This window comes from Anthonomus grandis, chromosome 6, assembly GCF_022605725.1.
Source record: "Anthonomus grandis grandis chromosome 6, icAntGran1.3, whole genome shotgun sequence".
Classification (NCBI taxonomy): Eukaryota; Metazoa; Arthropoda; class Insecta; order Coleoptera; family Curculionidae; genus Anthonomus; species Anthonomus grandis.
This window is the reverse complement of record NC_065551.1, coordinates 19,113,234-19,125,906: the sequence shown is the minus strand read 5'-3', so window position 1 is coordinate 19,125,906 and position 12,673 is coordinate 19,113,234. Positions and strand designations below refer to the sequence as shown.

The 12,673-nt window shown below is 30.4% G+C and overlaps 2 protein-coding genes across 5 annotated transcripts; one reads left to right on the top strand and one right to left on the bottom strand.

Annotated features, from left to right (window-relative positions):
• Positions 1-9: 9 nt before the first annotated feature.
• Positions 10-5,025, bottom strand: LOC126737724 (protein YIPF6). The gene is made up of 7 exons (XM_050442727.1): positions 4,873-5,025; positions 4,673-4,792; positions 866-944; positions 766-808; positions 583-711; positions 368-528; positions 10-313 (listed from the first exon to the last, which is right to left on the bottom strand). Exons 1-7 carry the CDS (start codon positions 4,891-4,893, stop codon positions 195-197), a joined length of 672 nt encoding a protein of 223 aa, XP_050298684.1. The 5' UTR covers positions 4,894-5,025; the 3' UTR covers positions 10-194.
• A 4,142-nt stretch (positions 5,026-9,167) lies between these two features.
• On the top strand, positions 9,168-12,654 carry LOC126737307 (galactosylgalactosylxylosylprotein 3-beta-glucuronosyltransferase I). Of its 4 annotated transcripts, none has more exons than XM_050442148.1 (6): positions 9,168-9,291; positions 9,649-9,687; positions 10,009-10,352; positions 10,417-10,563; positions 10,624-10,711; positions 12,152-12,654. In XM_050442148.1, exons 1-6 carry the CDS (start codon positions 9,225-9,227, stop codon positions 12,427-12,429), a joined length of 963 nt encoding a protein of 320 aa, XP_050298105.1. In that variant the 5' UTR covers positions 9,168-9,224; the 3' UTR covers positions 12,430-12,654. The 4 variants fall into 4 exon arrangements, with proteins under 4 accessions (XP_050298105.1, XP_050298107.1, XP_050298106.1 ...); XM_050442150.1 differs by having other exon boundaries at positions 9,193-9,291; positions 10,015-10,352; XM_050442149.1 differs by lacking the exon at positions 9,168-9,291 and having other exon boundaries at positions 9,413-9,687; positions 10,015-10,352.
• The last annotated feature ends 19 nt before the right edge of the window (positions 12,655-12,673 follow it).

Here is a 12,673-nt window from a genome sequence, read left to right as displayed (position 1 = left end):
AAAACTTAATTATTAGGCACAGTTTCCTTTATTAACAGCCTTAAAACACAAAATGTATATAATACTAATTTATAGACACACAATAATACAAAACTTACCTCTTTTAAATTAACCCATTCATGTCTAAGGTAGATTAAATTAACATCACAATATTTTAGTGGACATATGAAGTACTTTATAAATTAATACACAATTTAACTGGAAGTATGTGATATTACTAGCCATGAAATAATGAAATAGAACAGTCCTATGGGGTATACTGCCAATAGCTTCCTCCCCGGTTTTTGACTGTCTCCCAAAAATATCAAAGATGCTAAAAAATAGATAGTAATAACAACTTTCTATTAATTAACATTGTAAATCTTACCATAGGTGGCCCAAGCAAACCCAACCATAGAAACAGTAAATCTAATAAAGAATAAGGTGTGTGTTTGTTCATTTGCCATTAAAATGATTCGACATACAATTAACGCCAATGTGGTTGGTAAAAGGCAGTAACCAAGGACACATATACTTTGAAAAAATGATCTGAAATCACTATAAGTAGTAACTCGATTAAATTGTTTAAATAGTTACACTTACATATTTCCTCCTAATAGTTTTGAGTTTAGTGTGACTACCATGGAACCAATCCAGACAATAATAAATACTTCAGCAAACTCTGGACCACCTTCAGTATTTTTGTCTGCTGTAGTATCTCCATGTAAAATCCTAGTTACATGTTTTATTATTTTTCTTAAGATAAATATTTACTAAAATACTTACATAGCCATAAATGTGCATAACATTAATGGGCCCCATAAGTCCCCTGTTGAAAAATTCAAAGGAAATTAAAATATAAATGCTTTAACTTCGATTTACTTACAATCTTTTAATAAGGTTCTCTTTTCTTTTGGGAAGAGGACATGTGTGAATTTAATTCCTACAGCTTTAAGATCTCTCAACTAAAAAAAGAGACTTTTTTATCAATTAAATTATAAGATATGTGGAATTAAGTAAATTTTATGTAGTTTCATATACAGTGCTTTCATTTCAAAACGAAGCATCCTTAATAACTTCTTAAAAAAAAAAAAAGAAAAACACGTTAATCTAGATATACAGGAGGACGTTTAATTTTATATTTAACAAAGTTCTGTCAATCATTTTCAATCAATCAATCAATGCTTTATTATCATAAAATTTAAAATTTTGTTGACAAAGCTATTATTTAAATTCTTTCTCACCTCCAGCTAACCTCACTTCACATCATTGTAAGCAGAATTAAAATGTCTATTTAACTAAAAACTGTAATCTTAAAAAAATTAAAGTTATTTAACTATGTAAGAGAAAAAATCAAAAGGTTAAAAAACAGTAGGAGTGCTTTGATATTAATACTACCTAGGATAGTTCAAAGTCTTAGAGAATTTATAGTTATTCAATTGACCAAACTAATAAACCAGTGTATTTTGCCTGTATTTTTCCAGATGTACTTAAAAGAGTGAAAGTGGCTCATATATTTAAAGTAAGAATTCTTGGGATAAATTTATCTCCTTCCCATAGTTTTTTTTGAGTCAATTTTAGAGGATCAATTAACTATCTATTTTGAAAAAAATTAACTATTTACAGACTCTCAATTTGGTTTTAGAAATAACAAATCTACAACATTGGCAATAGATAAGCTCACATAAAATATTACAGAAGGATGGGAATTGAATATGGATTCATATGCTACTTTTTATGACCTCACTAAATCATGTGTCCCTCATGAAAACCTTATCTGGCAATTAAAATTATACCATCTGGATGTTAACAGTGTGAGATTGTGAGAAAACTGTAGTCATACCTTCTGGGTTGTTTACAATATGTTGATTTTCTAAACAGTGTGTTAACTGAGAGCAGCATGGGTCATGGTGTTCCACAAGGTTCTATCCTTGATCCTCTGCTGTTACTGATACATTAATGATCTTTCTATTGTTCAACATATAAAACCTATCCTTTTTGCAGATGATACTAGTAATATTATTAAGTACTCCCCTTCTGACTCTGTTGGACATGATAGATGATGGAAATAAAAATATTCATGAATGGTTTTTAGCCAATAGAGTTTCCCTAAATGCATTGAAGACCAACAAGTTAAACTTAAACTTAAAAGAAAATTCACTTCATATAGCAAGTGTAGTCTCACATGTAAAATTTTTTGAAGTTATTTTAGAGGCTAAATTAACATGGAAAGAACATTGTATATCACCTATCAGGCAGGCTAACTAGAATACTTTTCATGCTATGGTCCTTAAGGGTTATTACATCCCTGTCCACTATTTTGTCTACCTACGATGGTTACTTTTCTGCAAATATGTGCTATGCAACTCTGAACTGGGACCATTCTAGCCATGCACAGAAAATCTTTAAGCTTTAAAGGAGTGTATCAGAACTATGGTTGGACAGGGGTATAAGGATTGTTGTACAAGCATCCTAAAAACTAAAAAATTCCAAATTCACTTTAAATTTCAAATTTCAAACAAACATAACATCTAAAACATTTTACCATAAAATGTACACACATTACCAAAATTAATTATAACAAAGCAGATTGAAAAAATAAAAAAAGCATCTTTTTGATAAATTTGATTAAAAAATAAGTAAAGCTGTCAATAAAACAGAATTTAGAGGAAGTAAATTAAAATATTTAATAGGAAACAAAACTAAAACACTAAAATGATGTCAGAGCACAGGTCAAAAGGTATCATTAGAAAAATTGTCAAGGCTATAATATGCCCTGGATAATAAAAGTGATTTTTTGAGATATAAAGAGAGGTTTATGAGAATCTCTTAACCCAGCGGAACATAGGTATCTAACTGTCTTTTTTTGAATCACAAAAATTATGTTTAATAATCCCTTGTTGCTTAAACCCCAAAAAGGCAAGCCATAACGAAGATGGGACTCAATAAGAGAAAAGTACACTGAACATGCAACTACCCCTCCCAGCTCATGCTCCGCCATTCTTACTGCAAAGCATCCAGAGGATAATTTTGATGCAAGATTTAGGATATGATCTTTGAAGCAAAGGCGACCATCAATGGTAATACCAAGGAACTTACAGCTTTCTTTGTATTGCAAGGGGGTGTTTTCACTAAACATAAGGCCCTGAATGTCACACTTAAATCCCATAATAAAGGTTTTGCCCACATTAAATACAAGCCTGTTTGCAGCACACCACTCCGATAAAATCTTAAGATCCTTAAAAACCTGGGCTCTAACATTATCAGAATCTCTATGATTCTATAAAATGGTGGTATCATCAGCAAACTGAACCCCTTTGCCCTGCAGTTTTAATGAACCCAAATCATTTACATAGAGCAACAATAATAGTGGTCCTAACACTGAACCCTGAGGTACTTCAGTTTTAAGGGATCTGGAATTGGATAAACATCCAGATACTGTAACTCTTTAGGTGCGATTAGACAGATAGGATTCCAGCCATTGCAATGCCACACCTCTAACTATTGAGCTTAGACAGCAGTATTCCATGATCTACACAATCAAATGCCTTGGATAAATCACAAAACACTGCCGCCACAGACTCCCCAGAATTTAAGGACACATAGACACTCTCTAAAAAGCCGAAAACAGTGTCATGAGTCCCTTTTCCCATTTGAAATCCAAACTGATTTGCAGATAAAATGCAATTATGTTGCAAAAAAGACAAAATTCTGATTTTTGCATGTTTTTCAACTATCTTGGAGAGGGTAGATAATACAGAAATTGGACGGAAATTACAAGGCTCATTCAAATCTCCACCCTTATAATGTTCTGAAATATAAAGATTCTGAATAATGTTCTCTTTGCATTAAATTACTCTTTTAAGTGTTTGAATATGGATTATCTTTGTGCGGCTACAGTCTACATCCAGGTGGGCACTTCTATATTTTGAAGTCTGACTTTTGCTAGCATTTATCTGCTGATTCTGTATGAGAGTTTTCTTTAGGTGTTCGGTTTGTTATATTTTATATGAATTTTGTTTAGATTTCAATGTGTTATAATATATGTAGATTGGGTGTAATATGTAGATTTCTATTGTTTTATAATTATTTGTTAGCATTAACATTAATTTCTAACCATTAGACTTACAGTAAAATCCATATTGTTGCGGTGAAATTCATAATGAGTTACTTATTTTATTGTCTAGTACTTAGCAAAAATCAATTTAGAAAATACTATCTCTCTGAATAAGTCTATTATTTTCTTCTTTTCAATTTTTATGCATGCGAAATAATATTTTCTAAATTGATTTTTGCTATAAGTGAAGTAATACCCAATAAAATAAGTAACTCATTAGACTTACATTTTGACTTGTACAAGCACATACTGTGTAATATATTAATAAATAAATTATTTAATTTTTTCTCTGACATATGTGAACTGATTCTTTTATTTTAAATAGGCGAAAAAACACAAAGTCTAGGTCTCAAAAGTCATATAATAAAATTAATTCTTAAAATGGTTACATGTTTCACTCAAAGACTTAAGCATCATCAGACCTGAACAGCGAAGACTAAAAACACACACCTGTTACCAACCAGCTATATGATAACATAACTTTAGTAAAGTTACTCTTTTAATTGAAGTATTTTTAGAGTTTTACTTAGAGATCTGTACATGAGAATTATAAATAAGTATGGTGTCTTAACTTACAATTGTGTCCTTAATGGGTTCATCAAGAGTATTAAAATTTGGTTGTCCTATAGTCGATGTACTTTTATTGGAACCTACGCTCATTTCGCCTTCAACGTGTGCATCTACACCATCATACATCTAAAATCATAATTTCAATTCCCATGTAAAAAAATTCGAGATTGCAATACAAAATTTCAAAGGAAAATACAATAAGCTACCTCTAATTTGGTATGATCCATAATTAATATTTACGTGAGTTTTAATTTATTTTATAGAATTAGGACTAGAAAAAGGGTAATTTTCAATAAAATTGATATTTATTTTCTTAGTTTTTTAATGATTCCAATGTTTATTTTTCAGAATTCTGTCACGTCATATGACAACTATACTGTCAAAATTATAAATCAGCTGATTGCTAGGCAGTTCGCTTTAAGGCTTAGTTTACAGAGACATGCAACGGAATAAATTGCAAATTGACGCACTGCATAAACTTAATTTTTCATGCAAATTGTATGGATAAAATATTTTTTTTTATATTATATAAAAAATTTTTTAAAATAAATTCCATGTTAATTTAATACAGGTAATATAAATAATATTGTAAGCATTTTGTTTACGGGCATACGCAACGGAATAATATGTGTGTTTATGTTTTTAAAAACTTACATCGGACCTTCAGGGATTAAATAAAAACGATTGTAGTTATGAAATCGCTTTTTTTATTTCAATAGTTACATTTGCCTATTTTTATAAATCTACATATTGTTTGTTTAAACTGTAGAAAACCAATAAACTGTGCATGTCAAAAAAGGTGCAACCTAGAAAAAAATGCTTACCTTGCTCAGGAGGCAATATAGCCTCAATGTCCTCAAGTGAATCTGAAGTTAGCAATAGTTCCGAATCTGATTTGGATAGTTACGTTGGCTAAGTGGCAAGAAAAAACTCCAAACGAAGCTCTTAGATATTTAGAAAACCCAGTATTAAAGAAAGCAAAACAAATATAAAGAATCAAAAACAAACCCACAACCATGAATTTTTTTTGATTTTTGACAGACTTCTCTGAACTTTAAAATTCATTGTCATTGAGTAAAAGCCCATTGAAGTGATGCATTATTATGCAATTTAAAGACGAAAATAAAAAGCCTAAAAAAGGTGTTCACCTCTTCACCTCAAAGCTTACGTTCAAAAAGCCGTTACTCTGTTAAAATCAAAAGCCAAGGATAGACAAACTAAACAGGAGACAGAAAAGATTTTTGTAATCATGGGACTTAATTAAAACGAAAACAAGACTGAATTAGAAAAGTATTAAATACATTTTGAAATGTTAGAGGTTAAAGCAAATCATTTCACAATAAGCATACCAAGCGTAAATAAAGAAAAACCTGTGATGGTAACATTGGGAGAATCACAAGTTTGCGATCTACTTTAGAAAAATACGAAGAAAAAAGGAAAAATACTGACTTCTAAATATAAATTAACTAGTCCTAATAGAATCATATAAATAAACAAAGATGTTGCGAGGGAAACAAGACAACTGCTTATCAAAAATATGGCAAAGTATATTGCAGAGCAACAGAAACTAGCAAAATACTACGAATTTTTACCCTAGATCAAATCAAAGAACTGATGCCTCTCAATGAGGATTAAAAATCTCAAGACACATCAATTCCTGAAATGTTCGTTGATTATGTATAAAGATATGCTATAAAAATATATATATGCTATGTACTATTATGGGGCTCACAGTGCAGATGCTCTGAATATTATGTACATTAATGCAAGGTCAAATAAAAATAGTGCAAGTTTAGAGAAATAGAAATTCTACTTAATCAAATTAGGCATGTTGATATTTTGGCTGATGCGAAATTAAGGCTAAGAAAATTAAACAAAAATACTATATACTAGCAGGATTTCACGCAGGTGCTGCAAGTAGAGTAAAAAAAAGGGAGTGGTTCTGCCATGTTTGTTCATCACAGTTTAAACTTTAATGTGATAAGAGTTATAGAACACAAAAATTCCCATTTATTTTGGTGGGAATTATGTTGGGGCTGTATATACTCTAACCTTAGGTGATCCTGCAAAGTTGCTAAGTTGTTCCGATTTTTTTTTATCAATTATTTAAAAAATAATAATGTTCCTATCTACTAGGGTTACACAACACACAAAATCGCTTATTGAAAATGCTATTATGAATAATTAGGAATACTGCAAGAAGTTAGTAATTATAAGTAACTGCCTTAGCCGCCCCAAGACATAAATCTAAAAAATCAGATAAAAAATAACACTGCACACTTAGAACATTGAAAGAAAACAGAACACCCCTCTTGCCCCTGTGCACATGTTGGACTCAAACAAAGTTGTTGTTTACTAATTCTAGCCTTTCAATGTTCTAAGACTGCACATAAAAACAATGACAACATATAGTAAAGTTCTTTACAAATAATACTAGCTTCAAGGAAAAAAAAATTCCACTCCAGAATTATTAATATCGAAAAGTACAGAAGAAGCCAAAAAGTAAATACTTAAAAATGACTCAAAAAAATTTAAATAAAATTTAATAAAAAATGCAAATAAAATTTGTTATGAAAAAAACTCGCAGATGTTAATAGGGATGAAAAAAAAAAGAATAGAGAGCTATAAACTCGGTTCTTAAAAATACATTGGAGGAAAACAACTATAAGATACAAAAGGTACAAAATAAAAATCGAAAAAGAAGTATGCAACATATGAATGAACGGTATGAATCATATCACTCAATCAAACGATATTGTGCAATAAGGTTTTTAGATTAAAACAAGCCAGTCCAGAGTCGATTGAACGTATTACTCTGACGTTGATACATCCAAAGTCTCTGGGTTTTGATAATATTGATCCGAAAACCGTAAAAGGTTACATACATAGAGTAAAAAATATATTATGCTCCTGTCTACTTTGATAAATCATACAAGCAAATTCTAAAATACATACGCCATTACTTAAACCTTATATCCAATTGGATTTTTTCATACAAATTAACGTTGAACACAAACAAATCTTTCTTATGGATAGGTAATAAAAAAGAACGAATTCATATTAAAAAATATGTTTAAAAAATAACTCTACGTTATATAAAATTCCTTGGGCTTATAATAGATTAGCAAATGCATTGCGGTCAGCATATTGGTGGTGTCCAAAAAAAGATAGCTGGCACAGTTGGTATTCTTCGTTGACTGTCTCAAACAGTTCTCAAGTCTCTTCTAAGTCCAAGGAGAGACTTGAGAACTCCTTGAACTTAGGAGATCTCTGTCACCGATCTGTGTATTTTCGACAGTTCATTCACACTTTTAATATCTTGGCATATAGTGTAAGACACTCACAAAAAAATGTCTACCATCTCGTTATATAGCGGGACGTTTTATTTTATATTTGACAAAGTTCTGTCAATCACCTCCAGCTGACCTCACTTTGATATGTCAAATAGGAACTTCCATGGTGTGACACATAATTAAAATGTCTATTCAGTAAGTGCAAAAAAAAAATCGGTTGACGTACCAGCCAATAGTAACCAAAAATGTCTGGATATTTTATTTATTATTTTATATAGGCTACCCTAAGTGTGATAGGTCATTTTAATATAGAACTAATCAGCATAACTGTAGATACTGGGATAATGAAAATCCACACCTTTTTCGTGAGGATCATACTGAGTATCCTAGAAAAATTAATGTATGCAGGCATTTATAGTAATGAAATAATCGGGCCGGAATGAAATAATTTATATAGACCTCCGCGAAAATACAATATATCCTTCAATCATCCAATCTTTGGATACCCAAAAGGATGAAAATGGTGTTGGATACTAAACGAAAATAATTTTTATTTTAACAAACAACTCTAACAGTTCGAGAGTGGCTTAATAAACAGTTTCCAACCATGTCGATTGGCGAGAAAGGCGCAATTCAATGGCTCGCATGGTCGTCAGACTTAACACCACTAGATTTTTTCCTTTGAGGGTATTTAAAAAGCAAAGTTTATAAAACCCCACCTGAAAATATTAGTGTTTTAAAGGACAGCATTACTCGCGAATGTAGATATATTAGCGAACAAACACTTGCCCATGTTCAGGAGGAATTTCAAAACATGCCTTATTATTGTCTCGCGAATAACGGAGCACATTTTGAGCACTTAATAAACTTATTATTTTTTAAACACCTTTTTAGGCTTTATAAGTCAGTAAACTTACATTTTTTATACACCGTTAGGGAGTAGATTATATGTCCTTTAAAAAGATGTATCACACTGTAGGATAGTCATTTGACATACTAAAATATGCTGACGTCAATAAAATATTCATTATTACCAGACGTTTTAGCTCACTATGCGCTGGTTGACGTGTTTTTTTTTTATTTTTTTTATAAACTAGTAAAATTAAAATAAAGTAAGCAACTTAAGAATTGTATAAATGGGTGTGCAATTAGCCAACGAAGATTTTATTCCTGTCAATAAATGCAGTAGATAAGGAAATGTATTATTATCTTATCAGACAAAAGTACACCGTATTGATTTAGATTATACTAAAAATGTGAAGAAAATGGCTTTTAGGAAAGACGTCTTGTTCCTTATTTTTGGATTAATGTTGCTTGTATACACAATAATAGGTATGTAAAATTATGACCATTTAATATTGCGTAATTTTAAAGCTCTTATAAACGCCCCCTTATTGCACGCTAACAGCTGAGATCTTCAGCACTCTTGCTAACCTAACCTCAATCTTCATTGTCTGACGTTTTGCGTCATCGGTTGCAGCTTCCGCTTATTATTAATGTTTTTATTTTTACATTTTTTTTCAAATTCAACCCGTTTTCTGTATAAAAGGATAAAATTTTCCGCTAAATTTAAAAAAAAATTGTTCTAATGTACATTACGTTTCACATTTTCTGTTATGGATCGCTCATCAAATTTTAACAATACAATGAAAACGAAGAAATTAGGCTTTTATCTTATTCTTTTTTTAGTTGTTATTGTGATATGGAAGCTCTCGGTCATTGAATCCGGTAAGTGGAAAAATCCTTAAGACACTAAAGCTCTTAAATATTTAAAACAGTGTCAGTCTTCATCACTGGGGTCATCCATTAGATCATCATTATCACCTGACTACAAGGTCTTAATAAAATCAATAAACAAAGTCTCATTTACCTAACTATTGCATGACTCATGTATTTTTAATAAAAGCCTAAGAACCTGTTCCAATGTATATTGTCTATATAAATATATTAAAACAATCAATAAACCTTTACTAATCATTCATACACTGTCACTGACCTAAAATGTCCATTGAAAATACCTAATTTTATATGTATAGAAATTAATTTTAGGTATAGATAAATTACATGTATTTAAAGAAGCCTTAGATATTCACAAAGATAAGCTACAGCTCACAGAACAACAAATAATTTTGCTTCAACAACTTGAATCGGATAGGCATAATAAGAATTTCCCAATAATCTATTGTATAACCCCAACATATTCAAGATTAGTACAAAAAGCTGAGTTGACACGGATATCACAAACTTTAAAATTAGTTCCTAATATTCACTGGATAGTGGTGGAGGATGCAGATGAAAAAAGTGATTTAGTTAGAAATTTAGTTACTGATTCTCAGCTTATAGTGACTCATTTGGTAGCTAAGACTGCTCCATTTGAGAAACTGAAGGATAAGGTAAGTAGGCCATTAAAAAAAGAAAACAATTGTATTCCTAATTTTAGTTTTCTTATAATATTAGAACCCCAAGGTTAAAAGACATAGAGGGGTCGAACAAAGGAACACTGCTCTCAAATGGTTAAGGGACAATCTAGTTTTAGGAAGAGATAAAGGCGTTGTGTACTTTATGGACGATGACAATACCTACAGTATTAAATTATTTAATGAAGTAAGTTTTCTTGGTGAAAATTGGAAAAAGTGTTTTAAATAATTGATTTTTTATTATTAGATCTCTAAAGTGAAGAAAGTGGGAGTTTGGCCAGTAGGCTTAGTCGGGGGTTTAAATGCAGAAGCTCCTATAGTGGATCCTGTTACTGGTAAGTTGATTTTTGTTTTAATAAATTTCTTTATTATCAAATTGCACATTTTGATCTTAAATAAATATTATTTAAATAATTTTCATTTGTGCACAAGTTGATGACTTGAGTTTTTACATCAAAAATTACAAAGCATAGTTTAATAAACATATTGAGCAGCTTTGCTTAATGTGATTAGAATGAATGTGATTATTATATTGATTTCTGGCTGTTTATGAAAACAATTAGGAGTGACCTAAATAAGAGTATTGCCTAAAAAAATTTACTTTACCTTAATTCAATCTCACCTGACTTATAAGGTTTACTTCTAGCTTTAACTGATCTATGTGGGCTTAATCTAAGGGATACATGTAGGCCTTATTTTATAAGTGAAAAGGTTGACTCTCCATTCAACTTTTCTTCTTAAGACTGCTTGGTTGATGTACCAAAAGTATTACTTTATAATTAACCTGTTAACTTAATACCAGGTCATCTTTTAATATAAATTTACCAATACCATTCATTACAGAACATTCATAAGGCATTTTATAGAGTAGGATTTTTAGACTTGCTTGTGTTTTGACATACATTTTATGATAAATAATTTGGGTGATAAAGTATCTTTTTCAGGTAAAAATGATACAAAGTTGTACCAAAAGTCATAAGGATAAATCCAAATTTCTTATGTTACAAAACTCAAAAAAACCAAGTTGAAAAAACAAAATCAAAAATAAACCTGTATCTTGAAAACCAAGCGTTTAAGAACATTTGTAGGAACTTTTTTACTTCAAAATTACTTAAAAAATCACCCTGTTTAATATGACACACTTACTAAATAACTAATTGTAAGTACTGTTCAAATTTGACAAATAATAATATGAGGTTTTAATCTGTTGCTGGTATTTGCCTTGTGCTCTTCATTTCTTTTAGTACAATTGTTTGAGGGAATTTGTTATTTTTAAAATATTTTTTTTTACTGCAGCATTGTTAACAACACCTTGATGTTCTAGAGAAATAAAACTTTAAATTAAGAATAAGATTAAGATTAAGATTTTTTAAGAAATTAAACTTTTTTTTTGATTTGATTTAATTTGATTTAACATACAAAGGTATATAGTTCTTATGTTTGAAACAAAGATAGTTAATCTGATTAATAAGGACATCAAAAAAAAAACATAAAAAATTAAACACATTTTAATTTCACTTGAGAAATAAAATATCAGTGACTGATTAGCTTCTTCTCAACTATTTCCAGTAAAACTATAGTGGTGTCATAGTAGTCTGTCTAGGCCAACATTTGACCCACAATCTCAAGATTGTAAAGTGCATTAAGACAAACCTTAAAAAGAAGTGTATATAAAACAGGTGCTTGTGGTTATGGCATCTCTATTCTCATAATATTTTTTTTATTTAAGCAATTTTTGATTTCAACAACTAGTCCAAAATCATAATTTATTTTAGGAAAAGTAACGGGCTACAGAAGCGGCTGGTTACCGAACCGTCCATTCGCAATCGACATGGCAGGTTTTGCCATAAATTTGAATCTCATATTATCAAAAAAAGAAGCGAATTTTTCATATCAAATGGCCAAGGGCATGCAGGAGAGTGAATTCCTGGGCTACTTCACCACCAAGGAGGAGTTAGAGCCCTTGGCCGATCGGTGCACGAAAGTTTACGTGTGGCACACGAGGACAGAAAATCCAAAAGTTACAGGCACTATTCCTTATTTGGAAGTTTAGGCTTTAAGAGTTTTTAGGGCTGTTTTTAGACGAAGGTGAAATATATAGCTTTATTGACATTTTAAAATAAGAGATCACGTTTACACTAATAGAATTTTAAAAGGTTGTTATGCTTTTTCATACGAAATTAATATTAACATATTGTACATTTTTTAATTTGTTAGGTCTGTTTTAGGTGATAAATTTTATTACTTTTATTGCTCAATATAATGATATTTACATAAATTTGTATACACGCTTTTAT